Consider the following 19,936-nt stretch of genomic DNA (forward strand, 5'->3'; position numbering starts at 1 on the left):
TAAAGGAAGAAAATTATTGTTCCCTATAAATTCTCATACCAGTCTCTCAGTTTCCAACTTCTGCTCCAGCAGTTGCTAGATTCATATTTGTGTCGTCAACATCAGAGGAACAACTTAAATATCAGACCTTTAAAATGCTTATTTTATCTAACTGAAATTAGGAAAATTAACCTAGTTAAATTCCAAGTATAGAAAAAAACCCCCAACCACAAAACTAAAAAACCCCGAAGAAGAAATTACACAGTGATTTATCACAAAGATGTGTAACAATTTTCAACAGAAGAAAAAGTACAGGCCATATAATCCAACATGCCAAGGGATTAAGACAGAAGAAGTGGACAGTGCTAACCCCATCACACACAAACCATTTACAAAGCATGTACAAAAAACTTCCCCTTACCAACCCCAGTGTGACCTCTTCACTGTGGTGGTTTTTTTTTTAAATACTGTTAATACAACAGATACCCATCTCAATATTAATCTCTAACACAAAGGGGTAACAGCAGACTATGAAAACCCATCATCAAGTTTATTAATTGTGTCCTTTTAGGTGTCAAATTCTCCCATTTTTCGTGCAGACTACAGCACAACAGCTGCACAGTTCACCTTATAAAAATAACAAATCCAGTGTTTTCTTTTTGCACTCATCTTTTGTCTCCAAGTCCTCATATGTGTATGCCAAACCAATCCATTCTGCTGTTATTTTGGCCCTTTAAAGCTAGTCTTCATCAAAAAAAGCTTTTCAGACTGGACAGCACCCTGAAGATAAAAACACACTTACTGACATTTAGTATTTGACACACATTATCTGCATGGCCTTCAAATTCAGCAATGGGCACAAAAACAGACGCTGAAATGATCATTTCCACTCACACACCAACAGCTTGTGTTTGCTACTGCAGGTGTTCACAAACCCATCAGTTTACTTGCTTTCCAAAGAATTAACACACAATAGTTCACCACCACCGATGCCCATGTGCTACCCTCCCATGTGCATGATGTACAAATCACATAGCAGAACACATAGATGTTTCTTTTCCTCTTTTTAAGAGGTCAAAGACTATTCTCACTTAAAACTACCTAAGGGTCAGGAGCAGTCGTAAAAAAAAATAAATAAAAAAAAAATCAGGGTCTTGAAAGCTGTTCTGCTCCCCGTGGATGACCTGACATGCTACCCCTTACCTGTTGTTGGCCCTGCTGGGTTTGCTGAGTGGTTTGCTGATTTGCTGAATTAGTTGCAGCAGCAGCCGCGGCAGCTTGCTGCTGGAAGAGACTGGCAGGATAAACTCCCCAGGGCGTAACTCCATAGTACTGGTGAGGGACAACTGCCGGGCCTGGAACACCAAGGGAATCAGTGAGCTTCTGTAGTGTGACATGCATTACACAGCAAACACTCACCAAAAATACCTGCTCATCAGATTTGGCTTAAATCCTATTTCAAGGTGATCTGCTTTAAATCCTTGGCAAACATGGAAGGATTCTGACATTTGTATTACTCATTTTTAAAAACCTTTAAAGTCAGACCTGAAATTTCATCTTTACTTGCTTTTACCTTATTGGATGAGGTCAAATTCTGCTACTAGTGATCCTGTTGAAATTCCATGGTTTTATTGTTGTGCCCTAATTTTACAGTGAAGGAACAAAAGCTTATCTTTAACCAAAGGAGAAGGAAACTTGTTTAAACACAGAGATATGCAAGTCTATTCTAATCTCAGATGACATTCACAGCTCAGCAACATCTATCGTTTAGCTCCCCAATAAATAAAGAAGATCTCTTCATAGCTGGATAGCATCAATTCTCAAGTGTTTAAAATGTTATTTTTCTAGCCACTCGGTCCTACTTCACATTTGCAAACCACCATGGAAGAGCCTGTATGATCCTATATGCTTTCATATACCCTCCTCCTCAAACTTAAGAGGCTTAAAAAAAACCCCAAACCAATAATCTTGGAGAGTACCAGAAAAAGCATAATGTTTAAAAACATTGTGTTTTATTAAGTCTCAGGACATCACATGCTTAATTTGGCAACAGCAGAATGGCAGCCTATATCCTTAAACAGTTCTAGTTGGCATAATGCTGAGGAAGCAGTGAGTACACTATGCTGAACAGTAGAGTCCCTCCCACCACGTAACACGTATGTGAATCCAATAAGATTTTTTAATGTCTGTTCTGTATCTTTTGGAAAGGTCAGCAGAAAAGTAGAAGTATCTTCTTTGCTTTACAAATACATCACCTATCCCATGGGTTCCTTCCCCACAGTAGGAGTAACTTATGGCATGGTAACCTTTTTAAGGTAGAGTGCCACAGTCACGTTTGACGCTGTAGAATAAGCAAGTCTTCAGTGAATTTGAACCACATGCCTGCTCTTATATGGAGTAAAAATAGCTTCTATTTTACAAGAGACTGTCAGCATTTGAGTTTCAACCAAGTTATTTCAGTACTGCTGTTAGTTATACCTTACAGTAGGTAAGGTAAGTATTTGCCTCAAGAGACTTAAGAACTATTCCCTCAAAAACGAGGGATGACAGTAAAAAGAGATGCAAAAAGACACTGCTGAGTATAAACTGGGTATGACAAAGGGGGGGAAATAGGAAGTATTGTTTTGTTGTTGCTGTTTTTTATACAGTAACATGTGTTTGTCTCAAACTACTACATAATGCAAAAGCAATCCACTGTGCAGCAGTCTGGATCTTAGCCTGGATGAACTAGTGCTCCTGTTACCAATTCAGCAGACTGGTGAGAATCAGCAGCACTTCAAGAGACTAATTTCGTATTTAATAATTAAATATTAAATGCATTATTTCAGAAGTGTAATAGTTACTCTTATTATTTATTTTTAACCACCATACTTTCCTCAAATTTAGGATTTTGTAGCATCATTAACACATGTGCCCAGCTCTATGTACAGCAGGGAGATGTTACAAGTACCCTGTTGCATTGCTGAAGCGCCTGGTATTAGACACGCTGAACAGCTGGGTGTGAATCTCACACTAAAGCTCTGCCACAAAATCCACCCGTGCTGGATTTACTGTGTAAAGTAAATCTTTACACAGTAAAGTGTAAAGTACGCTGTCAGGCTGAGAAGGTGACCTGTCTGTCTTACTCAGGTTTGTCTTGGAGCAGCAACCATTTTTTCCTTACCTTCTAACCTGGAAATTCTTGAGTAGTGGTAGCTAAAATGAAAAAAGCTGCAGAAAATGAATCTGTCCCATAATGGTACTGCCTATTTTGACTTAAGTAGTTACAGACACATAGCTAATCGGTGGGTTATAAACTGTTTGTATTCAGTCAATGCAGATCAGATACCAACTGCTAGGGTGTTTCGGCACTCAACAGGAAAATAGTTGCAACTGCTCCATTTTATGCAAGTAATTAGTCTGTGTTTGCCATTAGGCCACTAGGAGGTTGCTGCAATACTCTTTATTGGGCAAAATTTGGGCATCTCTCTGGGTTATTTTAATCTTAGTTCTGATTATCAAACAAGCATAGTCTAGATGGGGCTTTTTTTCCTAGTTAGTGGATGCTCATCAGATCTGCAAAAGCCTTAGGTGTTTAAAAGAAGAAGAGGCACAAAGACTTTGAAGTTTGCAGGCAGCTGGGCTTAAAAGAGCTGCAAGTCTGGCTCAGCTCATTTGAGCACATGGTGAGGCTCATTACCGATCATTATTCTCAGTGAGGGCAAGTGTCATCACAGCCAGACTTATAAAAACATGCAGATTTTTTCTTTACTTCAGGAGATCCTGCACCTGCTTTTACACTTATTAAAGACATGCATACATGAGAAAATAAAAGCCATTCCAGTGCCTTTGAAGTCATATATTCCCATTACTACATCTCACACACTGGCCAGACACCCACAAACATTCCTTTCAGAAACATTAGCAAATCCATCTCTAAGTGTGCTCATAACAAAACTTTTGCTTTTAATGTCAGCCTTCACCCTCAAATCTCTTTAAGCACAAGCCATACCTGCTCTCTGCAGGAACAGCCAGCCCCCTCTTGCCAATGACAAAAACTTAGTGACCACCAGCTTAAAACAGCCTCAAGAACCTCATGGCTGAAAACAAAAGGCTGCAAACAGCAACTTTATCAATTACTAGTGACTTGTGAGGCCACCACTTCAGAATCACCAGTACAGCACCCACAGATATCCACAAAGTGGGGTCTTTTTAGGGATGGGGGTGAGAAACAGCTCAACTCAAACGCTCTGGTGCAGCCCCATGCAAACCCTGCCGTTCAGCGCCTGGGACCAGCACAGATCCAGGAAAGGAGAGGCACCCTTGGCATGACACTGGGCCCAAGGCTGCTGGGGACGGGCCAGCTGCACGTGCTCCCCCAAACCCCGGTCCTAGGCGGTATGTGCATGCATCCATACCTGTCTCCAGCTCTGAGCTGGCTCTGCATGGGACACAGGTCAGCACCAAGTGAATGAGGCTTCTAAGAAACCCAAGCTTGAGAATCATAGTGCAGACACATCCAAACCGACTCTACCTTCAGTCTAGGAGCACTGTGTTTTTCATGTATGCAGATTATTCCAGCATCCACTTCTCTACAAAGAACAGAAACACTTCTACCTGTAACACGCCACCTCAGAGGGAATCAACATTTCCCAACTTGTCTTACAAAAGGCAAGAGTTGTTTTTATTTTTTGGTGGTTTTTTTTTTGAGTAACATCTTTCTCAAATGACAGAAAGCAATTTCATAACACTTGTTAAAGACAACAGTATCTTCCAGACAGTTTAAACACATAAGTGATTTTTTTTCTTGAGTCTAGGAAGCCCTTCCCTCTGCATTCAATTTTTTTAAAATGCTACTATTGTTGGGAAGAAAAGAGTATTATCACAGGGCTGACAGTCTTAAAATCATGAAAAAGCTACCATGACGGCAGAATCTTAACTGACAGAATTATCTCTGCCGTAAAACACACAAAAGTTTCCCCTCTGCTCTAAGAGTAACTGTGAGCAGTAAACTACCAACAACTCTAAACTCATTTCTTCCATCTCATAAACATCTCCAAGTCCTTCCAATTTAACACTGCCATATGGATCACAGAGGCCTTCTGACTTTATACATAACTCTAAACATCTAAATTGTCCCTCACCCCTTCAGTCCTGCACTCAGCCATTACAGAGAAAAGCCTTTCAAAACTGCTCCAGCCTAGATATAAAAGATGCTTTTCCTAAAATAAACATCAACCAGAAGTTTCTCACATTGCCATTTCTAGCTGTTAGGGTCCAAAGCCCAATGAGATGGATGAAGTAGCTCTTATTTCTCAGTGGTGTAACACTATACACTGCAGCGCATTATAATTGTTTTGTTTTGCTTTCAAGAATGAAAGTTTTAAAACTATTCAAATGGAGATCCTGATGCCAAGTTTTGGGATGCTTTAGGTATCCTGGGGTATGTTATTTCCTAGTTCAAATTTATAAGGCCCCGATCAGATATTCAGGCAGTTGCAGCTTCAGTGCTGCTGAGAAAAAGGGAATGGGTAGCGGGGAAGCTGTTGCAAACACTTTTACTGTTTCCTAGAAATCTGGCAGCAGTTACATGTGGTGCTTCTGTGAAATCAAGACGCTGACCTCCTGCTCCACTGAACTTCAGCGCAATACTTAAGACTGAGCACTAGCTTTAGCAGCACTAAGGTGATGCAAAAAGGCCAACCACAATCCTCTTTTTATAGTAATCAGTTACAAAGCACCTCTTCTGACTGGAACTGGAACTGCTTGTGTTCTAGTACTTCTTCCCCGCTACGTCCTGACAAGCTTCCTACTTTACATTTGCCACCAAGAGTTCACGTCATTCATTCACTACCACACATTCAGCATCACATGATAGTTCATAAACTCCTGAACTGTTGGAAATATCCTTGTACCCTAGCTCTTGGCTTTCTTCCATTTAATCACAGTTTCACTTGTTTGCCAACAACGTGTTGTTACCTAAAAATCTGGCATTGTTACGCAATCTGCATATAAAATTTACAGCAGCCAAGAAGTCCAAAGCCCACATTTCCACATTATAATCTTGATTCTTTACATACATCCATATGATCCATTAAAAATACCATCCAACTGGGTAACAGTTGCTGAAATCCCGTTTCAGAGCTTGACCTGATGCTGGCCTCAAAGCTTAAAAGCTAAGCAGTGGTTGCGTAAGAGCTGTTAAATACGCTGAAAAGTCACGTACCAAACCACAAGGCTGTTTGGCAGCGCACTATATTCATGTAAACCCAACATTTTATGGTTTTGATTTGGTACAAGCTAACCCACAGTGGAAGAGATCTGCAGTGAGCATACAAGTTGCAAACAGAACACAGTAAAAGTGTGCAGGCTCCATTAAAAATCACCACTACTCTGAACTTAGCGGTTTTTAAAGTGTAGAAGGTTTCCTCTCACAGTGGCTCAAGGAAAGCAAAGCATGGTTATAAAAATGTTCTTCTGAAAGTACATTCTTCTTTTGTCCTCAATGCTTAGGCAAGAACTTTATGGCATACGCAGCAAAAGTTCAACGTACAATGTGTTCTTCACACTGCTTGATAAGCTGTTTTGCCGAGCTGTCATCTCAACATACAACAATTTTGGCTATGACAGTTGGAAAGAATTTGGAAACTGATACGCGAACGTTTGGGAGAAAGATCTTGCATGAAGACAAGCGCCACCATCTTTGCTTGCCATCTGGAAAACTGCATATTCATAGTGTAAGCCTCACAGCAGATAAGGGATGTTTTCCCCTAGAGAACCTAAAAAGCATAAATTCTTAACAGACTCTTGCAAAAGGGAAAAAAAAATAATCTCATTTGCAGGAGGCACTACAGTAAATCAAGCTAAACAGCAACGAGATACAACCTTCCTGGCAGGAAAATACATCCTCCATCTTCCTAGCATTTAGTAAGTATACTTTAAAGGTATCTCTCTCTACTGTCAATTACCAAGAAACCCCAAACATGTAGCAACATTTATGTCTGCAAGTGTTCCATTTCAGATTTGCTCTGTTTGTTTATCCTCAACAAAGATAGAGCCCATAGCAACTGTTATACAAGAATTATCACATTTAATCTACAGAAAATAGGGTTTCCAAGAAAATTCTGTTTCAACTCACTGATATACAATTACCTCTCCACAGAAAGTACAATGTGCTAGTATTTAATTTTCACAATCAGACTCGAGCAGTTTTGGTACAGAAAATGGTCACAAATACACAGACAACTGAAGTATCTCACCTAATGTCGCAGCTGCTGCAAGTCCAGCTGCATATGGATCTGTTCCTGGTGGAGCAGCACTGATGATGTACGGATTGGGGACAAAGGCAGCAGGAGCTAAACCTGCTGAAAACATACCTGTCAGTAAAAACAAACTTAACTAGAACTCAAGCCCTACCAAAACCCCTCTGGCTACCCAGCTGATGAACACAAAAACTCAGGTTGCTTTAGTATTTTCAAGCTTTTTACAGGTTGTTTTCTATAACGAGTAAGCAACCACTGTGTTTCCCAGAGTCTTAACAGAACAACATATAGAAGATATAGTTTACATAAAAAACCTAATTCCAAGGACGCAATGCCCCACAAGGAAAGCTGAAGTGGCAATATACCCTATATACAACATCCATACTTGCTCAGGTATCTCCGCAGCATGGACACACTCTCACTGTTTAGGTGACTAAACATCAGCTAGATATTAATGTTATGTAATTGCTTGTTACTACTCTGTTATTTTCTGTAGCAAGTTGATCAAGAACCAATCTACTCTACTTTCTGAATTCCATGCCCACTACACAATAACAGTACTTCAATTAACTGGTTTGGAAGGAGATCAGGAGTGTACAGGTACAGGCAACATTGGAGGGAACTATCACTGCCGTGTAGGCATCACCTCCCTCTGCAAGGAAACAGTTTAATCATTAGAGAGATTACAGGTGGGCGGGAGAGGGGCGTGGAGGGGAGGTGAAGGTGGAGTAAGTTAAAAAGCTAAATAATTCTAATTCAGCTCTCTCCCTGAACTCCAGTAAGTACACACAACACAGACGTGGGAGAGTCCCAACAAATTTGTATTGGGCTTTCAGGTAGGCAGAACTACCACTTAAATTGCTTATTGTGCTAAAAATATTTAACCCTAAGACAGTTTAACTCTAATCATACATGAGTAGCCCTTCTACAGTTCTGTTTTTCTATGCACAGGAAGTGCTTTCTTCCCACTTAATCTATACTCTTAATAATATTAATCATGTGTTTGCATAAAATGTATCTTTTACTTCAAGTCAGATCCCAGGCAGCTGAGCCACAGGAAGCACATTCAGATGTATACTGAATTGTGCATTTTTCTCCTCACTTCACACCTCACTCAGAACAAGTACTTCAAAACGCTCTCATTACTGAACAGCACTCTCCGCAAGGGTAAGAGTATCATTCCTGCCAGACATTAATGCTCTAGAGCTTTCAAAGTGTGCAAGAGATACCTCCAGAATTTTTCAAGTAAATCTTCAAGCAATATACTGCTGTTTGTGTGTTGATTACCAGTTGCAAAAGCATATTTAGGATTCTCTAAAACGTACCAATCTTTTTTCACTGGTATTTTTTCCAATATACTCTGAGGATTAGCAGAAGTCTAGTAAAAAGTAATGTATTAAAGGCAAGACTTACCTATGTGAGGCTGATGGGCAGCTGCCAACGCATACTGCTGCTGCTGCGCTGCTGTTAGCTGTTGAACAGCAAGTGCATTTGGTCTTTGGAACAACTGAAAGGACAAAAAAGCAAACATGGTCGTTTACTCATGCACAAAAAGCATTCTCTTACTTCCTTTTAAAGCAATTCCTTTACACTAGATTTATTTTCAAAACTACAGACACTCCTCTTTAAAGGGAAATATTTCAAGAGGAATTCAAAAAAACAAACTCCTTTGAAATCAATTGCCTGTGATAATCCACCCGAAAGAAAAAAATAAATTTATTTCTGAAGTACAGCTAAACCAAAGCCAGGGTTTTCTCTGTGCAATGCCTGAAAGGCGTTTTTTCCCCAGCTCCTCCTCAAACACACAACCCCTGCCTGCAGCCTGTGGATCACCAGTAGCCACTACAAGCACCTCCAGATCTTGAACAACAGTGACTACAGGGAAATCACAGTTACACCAGCAGACAATCCATGTGACTGTCCCAGACGGTCTGAAGTGGTAAGCGGGATGGCAGGGTGGCTGCAGAGTCAGGTGCAGGAGTGAAGATGGCAAGATGCAATGGCTTCAGAGCCATCTAAAGAGCCATCAGATGAGATGCCAGCCTCAGGAGCTCACAAACCCCCGGATCAAATGCTTCCTTTACCTGCCAGCCTTCTATCTCCAGCATCTCCCACATGAATCCAGGCAAGGAGCATAAGCTGTTCTCTCACTAGAGACAGAAACCAGACCTGGTGACTATTTGGTGAAGCCATCCCAAGCATGCACAAGTTTGCCAGCTTACACCTCACTACAGGCTCAGGGAGCAATGGGCAATAGTACTGAGAACAGTCATCCTCAATAATTAAAAAAAAAAAAAAGCAAAGAGCAGCACACAATTACATTAGTTTTTTAGTATTAGTATTTTTGCTTAGGGGTTTGGTTGGGGTTTTTTTCCCATTCATCTAGGTCCTTATTAAAAATCTACTTCCCCAGCTTCCTCTGCCTCTACCCAAATGAAACACTCCCTCAATCAATCCATCAGCAGACCACCGCTCAGCTCCAATTAAAACATTTAAAAATACGCAAGCTGAACAGCCACTCTGAAACTATCCAGAAGCAATGTTCACCCCCAACTACTTCCAAAAGTGATCATTTCTGAGGTGTGGATGACTTCACAAACCGCTGTGATAAATGTTTTCTCTCTCTCCACTCACTTGAAGAAAAGTAGGCCTAAACACACAATTTTCATGCCTATTATCTCTGCCCTCCTTTCAGACAAGACAAGTGAGCCACTTCAGCTGTCAGAATTGGCAATAATAATTCTGCCTAAATTTTTGGCAGAAATATACAACCATCAAGAAGAAGCACGGAATCATTTAGAAAATTAGAGGGGGGTTTTAACAGGCAAAAACTGGAGTTGGTCCTCCTGAAAGCAGGATGAGCAACTGTGCTGGTTTTAGGCAGAAAATCCTAAGAGATGTGCAATAGCCTACCTCTATTTTCTTCTCTTTTTACAAGTTCAGAAGGAGAAAAAAAAAAAGAAAAAAAAAAAGGGGATCGGTACCCAGTGGAAACTCAGTACTTAGGGGATTCAGAATTGATCTTCTGCATGCCAAAAAACTAGTCGCAACTGTTTTCCCCAAAGACTGCTCATCCCTTAAGATGCTGGGGCCCCTCCAGGTATCCAAGGAGTATCGTAATGCTGCTTAGGGAGAAACAGATCAAATTCAGTTAACTTTATAACCTCCCTGGGCCTAACATCAGGAGGGCCATAAAACACTCCTAGCAGTCTTTAGACACACCACCTTTCTTCCCCCCCACCTCCTTTTTTCAAACATGTCATTCAACAATAACTTCACGCTTACACAAAGTTGAGTAATTCTAAGGGGTGTAATCTCTGTTAGCATAGCATCTGTCATTAGTAGCTGGATCAAATGATCTACTGACATCTTTTAATTTATAAAAACAAGGACATCATGGACAACATGACCTACAGAAAACGGACCGAGGGATACTGGCTCTGTAGGAGCCTCCAGCAACATCTCATTCACTGATCAGCATGAGCAGCTATGGAAAAAAAAAAAATATATCCTCTTAACTGCTTCACTCCTGGGTGTACATACATGTAGAACAGCCATCCTTGGTTTTGTGATCTATTTTTGTATGAGTTCAGCAATCCAATATTTTAGCTTTCTTCAGTTGCAAACACTTCACCAAAACCTTCAATCCTCATATTCTTTTGCTTCCCTGGGATCTGTTTTTACAGTCTGTTACTATGCATTCCACCAAGGTAAACAGCAGAGAAAGTGGCTAGATTATCAGTTGCCTGTCTAAAGGGCAAAAAAGCACTTATCTTCTCTGAAAACACCTTTTCTTGTGCTCAGTTTACCTGTGTGATGACTTCCACACCTCCCAAATGCATCTCACTGATCCATTTTTAAATGGAAGTACTGGCAAAAAAAAAAAAACAACCAAGCAAAGAAAGAAGAATCCACAACTACCCAAAGTATAAGTATTTCACCGGCTGCTGCTGGTTGGTTTTTTTTGTTGTCTCTCTCCCCTTCTTGTGAGCACAGCTGATGGCTGCTAAATTTGACTTCCAGACAAACAAGTCCTCACACCGGCTTTGTGCATTTGCCTTTTGCTCAAATCAAGCCACAGCATTCAAAATGCTCTGCAAATGGCTGCTGTCAGCAGCTGTTACAAGTTTACCTAAAGATTCAAAGAGGAAGATTGAAAAGATGCCCCTTTACCTGAAGTTACTGGTATTGCAGTAGGGAGGAATAAGGAGCAGAGTGGCTAGGTCCTTTCATCTGCTCAAGAAAACCACTAAGAGTAAGTCTGCATCCTCAAGTCAAAGAAACCTAAAGATTCAGCTCCAAGTTCGAGACACTTACTTCCTCGGACAATACTCCTGAGCTTCTTTAAACCCACACACAAACATTCTGCATTCACACTGTGTTGCAAGGAGAAGCAAGGGCTGGATTCCTTCCGCCTGCAGCATATCTCCTTTCAAACCTTTATGGAGCTTCCCTTCCAAAGAAGGGTCAGATAAACGTTGGTATCTAAGCCACACACTCGGGCAGCAACTGAAATCAGCGACCTCTGCCTGCTTTAAATCACAGTTTCTGCCAGCCTGCAAACCCAGACTCTAGACTCTCCCAGAAGAAACTCAGCGTGAGCAGCTAAAACCTTTTTGCAGCTGCAGATTCCATACTGCCTGTAGCATATACAAGGAAGCGGAGCCAACAGAAATGATCACAATTTCAGGCTTTACTTAGCCAGATAAGCCCCTACACCACATGAGCTCTGCGAATCATCAACTCTATGTATTTAGGAAGAGTTATTAAAGCCTCAATGCACTGCCTCCATCTGCTGACAAGCAGAAGACCTATATTCCAAAAAACCTACCTATCAGTATTAAATTGTGGTCTCCAGTAAGTGGAAAAAAGAAATCTCTTTAACATGAACATTAACTAGGATTTACAAAGTGAGGCTGAAGTTATAAAAAAGTACACACGGTGCATTTTAGCCTATTAGAAATGACATTCAGAGTGAAAACCTACAAACTACTGACACAGTTTCAGAGGAGTTCAGTAGGATCACTCGACATTTCAAAAAGCAAGGCTATGTTCCTCTCACACATGATTACAAAATGAAGCATCATTTAAAACATGTGGGGGAGTTCATTGAGGGAATTCCAAGAAATCAGAACATCGCAGACTGTATTATACAGTTATGGGAACACTGTAAGATTAGATTTCTGTAAACCAGTTTCTTCTGCAATATAAGCATCTGCCCTCTCTAATCCGATTACACGTGGTTAAGACCTTCCCTTCCTAATATTGCTTTTAGCTGTACTTGCTTGTAATCCCTTCAAAGCATTGACGCTTCCCAACAGACCAAGAAAGACACTGTTACAGATGAGATCCTTTTGTTCAGGACATATTTCCTTCTGACAAAAGATGGAAAAAACTACACTGCCGAAAGACAGATTCCTTTCATATAGGCTATAACTGCAAATACCAAGAAACACTGGCTGCTGGGTATCATATATTAAGAAAATGGGCACAACTCTGAGCCAAGACACACTGCAGCTACACAAATGTGCACTGAGAGCTCACATTTGGTGGAAGAAGGAATCCTTACCCTTACTACAGCACTTCTGCTTACAAAAGCCTGTTGCTTGCATTTACTGTAGGTCTTAGTTGCTACTGCAACAAAGCTGAAATAACAGTCCTTATTACATACCCTGGCTTGCTTATTCTCAGCGTGACCTGGGTGGGAGCTAAGTGGGCCATAGCGATGGGGTGGGCAGGCAGCTGTGCTCACAGCACCAGAACCTCCTGCTCCCCACCAAAATTCACAGTTCAAAGAGAGTAGAGAGAACTTCAGCTTCACAGGCAACCCAGCAAAGTTTTAAGCATGATTACATGGAGGTGACATCAGCTCTACGTGGATATTACCCATCTACTCTACACAACGAAGAAAAAAAAAACACCATGTAGAAGAATAAAAGCCACCTATCTAAAGGGCCAGCCAGAGCACCGTAGTGCAAGCACTTCTGAACCAGCACGCCTTCCAGCTCAGCCTTCCTTTGAGAGTTGTTTTTTCCACCAACTAGGCACAAGGAGTGCCAAATTTTAAATCCTATTTTTTTAAAGACCTGAAGAAACAAATAAAAACTACTTCAACTTGTAAATGAGCCTTAAACAGAAAACACTGACAAACTGCAAGTTACAGGCTTCACATTCCTGCAGTTATTTTCCCATATCTAACAGTTCTTCAAAAAGCATTTCACTCATTTAGCTCTAACATACTGTTTTAAAAAAATACACAAGTTTCACTGTTTGAAAGTAATTTTTGCATTCAAGGTCCTACATCAGAGTAAGACAAAGACTTGAAACTAGGTTTTAAGTTTTTCTTTTTGAACTAAACAGCTATTTACTTTAATCATTAAAAAATTTTCCAGCATTAACCTCCCAAACATGCTTTGTAATAGAACAACTGATTAAGCTGTAACATAGATATTTACATTGCTTTTAAGACTATGGTAACTTTCTGAAGGTGGGCCTTTCACACAAACGTGGCAGCAGTCTCTCCTCAGTACAGTACCAGCAGGCTATTTTGTTAAAAAAATCAGGTATTCTAGGAAACCCAGGGCTAGTTATATACCTCACAATCACCTGCAACAAAAGATTTTTATTCTTCTTTGAGGGATATCACACTTACAAAAGGAAACCAATAAAAGTTTACAATCATTACCCAAACTAGCAGGAACAGGAGCGGATTATGAGTCGATCGCTGGATCTAGGCCCAGCATTCAAGAGAAGCCAACAGCGAAAAGCAAGGACTTCAGTTACTTGTCCAGGATGAGAAGCTTGGGTGTTTGCGTGGGAGAAAAGGTCAAACAAACTTGCTGGGCTGAGATAAAAGTTTTGTAGTACTGGACTCTGACCTTCGGTTTTAAACCATGTTCAAGTATGAGCAAGACAGTTTAAACTCATTATTCCTTCAGTAGGCTCCAGCTCGGTACTGCAGAAATTCCAAAGCAGGGCTGGCAACAGCGAGGCTGAACAGTTATTTGACCTTTAAGTCACTTTAAGGGCTGAAGGGTGGGGAGTTTTCTTGTTTAGATGGTTTTACTAATTTAAAACTCTTGTCCAGTGCAAACTTACCCAAGACAAAAGTAATTAATACACAGAAAAGTGCTGTTGATAACGGCTTTTTATTACAGGTCCTCATGACTGCTGTATAGATGGCCACGTTCAGTAGATGTCCTGCCTCGAGCTCCCTAGGAGGACACATGTGGCACTACGGATAGCACAGGGATGAAGAAACCATTCCAAGTCTTCTCTGTCCCTCTCCCCAAGACAATAGCCTGAGCTCGTGCAAACCCCATGACGACTCTATGGGAGAGACTGGAGTGGTAGGGTAGGACCAACGGCCAACACTTTACCTGCTGTTGGGAATTGTAATCGAAGAGCCCCACAGTGGCTGCAGCTGAGTCCACAGGTACTTGAGTTCCAGAATAATCAAACTGAAGAGGCTCCATGCCAACATGCTCCATGGGATCCAGAGGGACACTCTGGGACTCAATATTGGAGAAATCCTCCACTGGCTTGGCACCATTAGTACTTGCCAGCTGGGCTAAGCCCTCTGATCCATTCTGGTTTGGACCCAGAAGATCGACTTCACTAGCAGAGTTCTGGCAATTACCAGGTGTACGGCTACGCAGAAAGAAAAGACACTCATCACTAAGCACATCCACTTAATGCTATGTCACACAGCATTGATTAACAGCAACAGACACTAGTACTCACCAGAACTGCTTGTAGATGTTGTGATAAAGAGGGAAAAAAAGAAAAAGATCGTCTGAAATAGTTCCCTAAATGGATTCTACAGAACAATTAATGTATTTAAAAAACAAACAAAAAAAAAAAATCCATAAAACCCCCAGTCCCCCTGCCTCCAAGACCTGTTACAGTACAAGTGTAAAAAAATTCAGTCTCTTTTTCTCCTCAATTGAGACAGTCAGTCATAACGAGACAGGATTTCAGAAATGCCAAAATTATTTTTTCATAAAGCTATTTGGTGATTACTAATCACGTGATCCTCTGGCATGGTATCACACTTCAAACTTTTCTAAAGTAGCTGCCATGGTTTCCTAATTACCCAACATAAGCATTGGACTCGAGTGGGAAACGGCTGATCTCCATGCAAGGGCTAGCAGTATGCACCTCAGCACATCTCGTTTGCATTTACAGTTTTCCTATGTGTCAACACAAGGCACAGCAAGTAGGTAAGCTTGCAAGAAATACAAATGCATCAATTACATCAATAGCCGCAATTTCAGAAGGCTTTAATCTCTTGAGAGCTACAAGGAACAAGTCAAAACCCCAACTATAATTTAGACTAGTACACAAGCAGAGCCAACATCTTCAGTTAGGTATTTCCATAGGAACCCCACAGACAGTAATCAGAAACAGGTGTGAAAATGAAACAAGATTACAATATACAGAACTAGGTTTGCACAGAGGAGAGCCAGCAGATGTTATCCTCCACCTTCTCACAGTGCTTCCCTGTTATAATATAGTGTCCTTATGACACTTTTCAATGAGTTAAAGGCTTTTTCACTACAGCACAGAAACTAGCTTTCAAAAAGCGTTGTGTGTGTACTGATTTTGGCTGGGATACAGTTAATTTTGTTCACAGTAGCCAGTATGGGGCTAGGTTTTGGATCTGTGCTGGAAACAGTGTGGATAATTCAGGGATGTTTTCATTATTGCTGACCAGTGCTTACACAGAATCAAGGCCTCTTCTGCTTTTCACCCCACTCCACCCCACTAGCAAGCAGGCTGGGAGGGCACAAGAAATCATGAGGGGGCACAGCAGGGACAGCTGACCCAAAGGATATTCCAGACCTTACCATGTCATGCTCAGCATATAAAGCTGGGGGAAGAAAAAGGAAGGGGGACACACACATTCTGAGTGATGGCGTTTTGTCTTCCCAGGTCACCATTACGCATGATGGAGCCCTGCTCTTCTGGAAATGGCAGAACACCTGCCTGCTGATGGGAAGCGGCAAATGCCTTGTTTTGCTTTGCTTGCATGTGCAGCTTTTCCTTTACCTATTAAACTGTCTTTATCGCAACCCAAGAGTTTTCTCACTTTTACTCTTCCAGTTCTCTCCCCCATCCCATTGGGAGGGGTGAGTGAGCGGCTGTGTGGGGCTTAGTTGTCTGCTGGGGTTAAACTACAACAGTATGACACTGATTAATTATTAACTAATGGTGCACATACCTGAAGTCTTTGACATCTGCGTCGATTCCATTCTGCACAGGCAAACCATTTGTTTTATCCATCACATCCCCCTCCTCCTTCAGATCTCCTAATTTATCGCCATCAAATGTGCCCTTATTTTTCTTATCCCCTTTGTCATTCTCATCATTCTCTGCATCCCTTGGCCCCTAGGCAAAAGAGACATTATTTTAATAAGCTTAGTTTTCAGATCAATTTTACTTTCATTCTGAGATGGTAACAAATCAAAGAAACACGTCACAATAAAGTCAGTCACTTGTAAACATTAGTTCTTACAAATAAAAATGTAAAAAGGCAAAACAGTCAATCATAATCAAAGAAATAAGGGAACTGTCAATCTTCCAACACAGGTTTTTCTATCTATTTCTATCTATTCAGTTTCTTCCATTCAGTAATTCAGCGTCTGCTTCCATAAGCTCTAAAAATCCCACCCCAAAGTAATTTTAGAGAATACTTACTCAAATACTCTTTCTAGATGGGACTTAGGCGTTTCAAAAATAACTCAGGAACTTTCAGATACGACAGCAGGTACTGAAGGGGTACAAGCTGAATAAGCACCTCTTTGAAATACAGTCTAGTGTCAAAGGCGCAGCAATTGACTGGACAAGTGCATGTATTTGAGCAGAACAGGATCCACCTTGGTTTTGGTTGGCATTAATATGATTTTCACAGTGAATTCCAAGGCACAGCTCATTTAAGAGCACTCACATCAATCACTAGCTCAGTCACTGGTTCACATAATCCTAAAGCACGTTTGGTTTTTTGTTGGGTTTTTTTGTTGTTGGGTAGGGGGTGGAAGGAAGGGAAAAAATGAAAAAAGGATTTCTCTTCTGTTGAACATTCTATGAGTGGCATTACATCTGCAGCATTTCTGCCCTTAATGTCTGCATTTTATTCCACTTGGGAGAAGAATAAAGGGTGATTATGCCAGGGGCAGAGTTTTGAACAATAAAAGGAGAGGAAAAACAACATAATTTATGATAAAAAAACAGCAAGGGGCATATAAACATATTTATCAGACAGCTTTGGTGCTGTCACACAGACAGCCATTCAAACACTGTCTTCCACTTCATTTGAGGGAAAAGTATTCTGTATGTAACAGGGCATTTGAACCCTATATGAACTAAATAATTTTTCCATTCTAATTGGAGGGAAGGATTTTTTTGCCTCCCTTTATTTTAGAAAAAAAAAAAGATTGTTTTAAAAGCAATCATCTTCTGATGCTTTTTCTTAAAGTAAATAAAATCATGCTTTCTAAATATTAAAGAGCAGGCTTGGAAATGCCAATTATAAATACAAATTTGGAGCCCAATTCTCACCACTACAATGTGATATTCACCAGTGAGACCCTCCATTTCAGAACTGGCACCCTGACTGTCAATGTTGTGGAGCCAACACCTCTCTCAACCACCAATTCAGGTGATAAATTGGTTTTTCCACTGAATGTTCATTTCTCAAAAATCATCTTTCTTAGGTTCAGGGTTCAACAAGGTTATCAGGTACCCACTAATAAGGGACAAAAATAAGAGGATGGATGAAAGAAACCACAAACCAGCTCCCTGAAGAGATGAGCACAGCAGTCTAACAGTAACAAACCTACTCTGCTTTTATGCATTTTGACAATTCCTGATCCAGCACTTGGCCAATAAGGCAAAGCCAAGATGCAGCCCCTTTCTCCCCACTACAGGGATGGGGCTTGATTATGCCTTTCTCACGACATAGCCTTAGATTCAAGGCACCAGCAACTGTGCTCACTTCCCCACCCCACAAAGCACAGCAACTAATGCCATTTCTCCATAGGAAATGATATGCCCTTGAAAGCATTCTCCAGCTGGAGTGGCTTTTGTAACTACATTACATTTTTAGCATCATTACATGGAGCTTTTTATTCTTAGCCAGCAACAAAGCAGCCACACGCTCATTCAAAAACCACAGGTGTATTTGCATACTTTTCCAATGACAAGCTTAGATGTGTGCTTATCTGAAGAACCAGGGAATGTCAGCAACCTTCATATCCTTTACACCCATCTCCCACACTGCATCCCCTAAGTCAAGAACAACAGTTAAACTGCTAGCCTACCCGTTTTAAGAGAGATAGCTAAACTAAGAGCAAACAAAAAAGACAGAAGAAACACCTGCCTTTAGGAATGGATTAACAAACCAAACAACCAAGCAGCAAATGGAGAAAGTAACATAATGGGAACTCAAATGTCAGAATCAGGCACACTTACAAATCCTCCTTTCCTTAGGCAGGAATCTCCAGGAGATGAGCTCAACACATACTCCACCATGCTAACTCCAAGTCCTCCACTCTCTGACCGTGGTGAAAGCACTGAGTTGACTTCACTATTCACATGAAACCCCTGACCAGGTCTTCTCTGAACCATAATTGGTTGGGAAACAGAGTGATCTGGAACAAAAACATGTGTAATTCTTGTAAGTAGATCCAACTATTCAAAGGAGGCAAGTCATTAAATACGTACCCTCTAGGGTCTTAATTGTACTAAGAAGTGCCAACTTTTTGACTCTGATGATATCCATTAGAAAAAGCAGGATGGCTTTCTCATTTTTTTAAATACTAGAACCTGTAAACCTACAAGTGATAACTACATTTAAAGTCTACAATCATAACATTTCAGAAATTTAAGTCTCTTAAGTAAAGGTTGCAATTAAAAACCCAAAGTTCTAGTTTTTAGCTTTAGTAAAACTCTTGCATTAGTACAGCAAAAAAACAGTCTTGGTTTGTCATTTAAAACACCATCCTGTTGTTACACCAGCCCGCATTTGTTTTCTTGGTCATATGAACTGCCATATTCATGTCATGATTAGTTTCTCTTAGCTGCTATTTCCTCAAGAAGAAGTTTATAAGAACTTCATTTCTTCTTCCTCATTCCCTGTCACCCTGCATCAGCCCCATCCTTTATCATCCCTGCAGTGTGAAGGTTTGAGATCCAACCAGAGCAGACTGAGGATAGATGTCTCCAAATCTTTACGGGCTCCGCAAAAATTGCTGGCTGGGCAGGAGAAAGCAACCCTACATCCCCCAACGAGGGAAGGGAAGAAGTTTTCTGCTCCTGACTGCTCAGACTGGCAACAGTGAGTCAAAAATAATAGGCAGCAGATACAGTAGTTGCTAGGGGATAGTGGAAGGGACATGCAATGACAATGATGCTGTAGCTTCCTTATAAAGCAGGCATAAGCTGTCAAGAGAAGTAATTCTATTCTATCATTACTTCTGGCTCCACTTTCCTGCCTTCCGCCTCAAGCCAGCACAAGCATCTAAATGGCCACAAAGTGAAGTGGACTGGGGAGTCTTTTCAAGGATAAAGCTAATAAACAAAAGAGAAAAGCTAGTTTTAATCCAGATCCATTCCCAGGCAGGTTTCATTGCACTGCTGTATAACTGCTTGTACCACCAGGAGGGGAAGAAAGGAGTGGCCTGCATCAGACAGGACTGCTTCTTTTAGCAGTACTG

At 40.9% G+C, this 19,936-nt stretch overlaps 1 protein-coding gene and 2 non-coding genes across 17 annotated transcripts in view; all 3 read right to left on the minus strand.

Moving 5' to 3' along the window:
- The window catches only part of PUM1 (pumilio RNA binding family member 1), a 77,573-nt gene that overhangs the window by 25,132 nt on the left and 32,505 nt on the right, over positions 1-19,936 (minus strand). For 10 of the 15 annotated variants that reach the window (XM_040588475.1, XM_040588466.1, XM_040588479.1 and 7 more), the window contains 6 exons: positions 18,693-18,871; positions 16,444-16,610; positions 14,600-14,870; positions 8,634-8,727; positions 7,218-7,334; positions 1,183-1,334 (listed from right to left, as the gene is read on the minus strand). In XM_040588475.1, the coding sequence (XP_040444409.1) occupies positions 1,183-1,334; positions 7,218-7,334; positions 8,634-8,727; positions 14,600-14,870; positions 16,444-16,610; positions 18,693-18,871 (980 nt within the window). The remainder of the gene's footprint in view (positions 1-1,182; positions 1,335-7,217; positions 7,335-8,633; positions 8,728-14,599; positions 14,871-16,443; positions 16,611-18,692; positions 18,872-19,936) is intronic. The other 5 variants (XM_040588468.1, XM_040588474.1, XM_040588472.1 and 2 more) reach the window with 2 other exon arrangements.
- Positions 3,619-3,700, minus strand: LOC121085920. The gene has a single exon (XR_005827234.1). It is a non-coding gene; the product is annotated as a small nucleolar RNA SNORD103/SNORD85 (small nucleolar RNA).
- LOC121085921 lies at positions 8,329-8,410 on the minus strand. Its single transcript, XR_005827235.1, has one exon. It is a non-coding gene; the product is annotated as a small nucleolar RNA SNORD103/SNORD85 (small nucleolar RNA).

The sequence above is a fragment of the Falco naumanni genome, chromosome 3 (genome assembly GCF_017639655.2).
Source record: "Falco naumanni isolate bFalNau1 chromosome 3, bFalNau1.pat, whole genome shotgun sequence".
Classification (NCBI taxonomy): Eukaryota; Metazoa; Chordata; class Aves; order Falconiformes; family Falconidae; genus Falco; species Falco naumanni.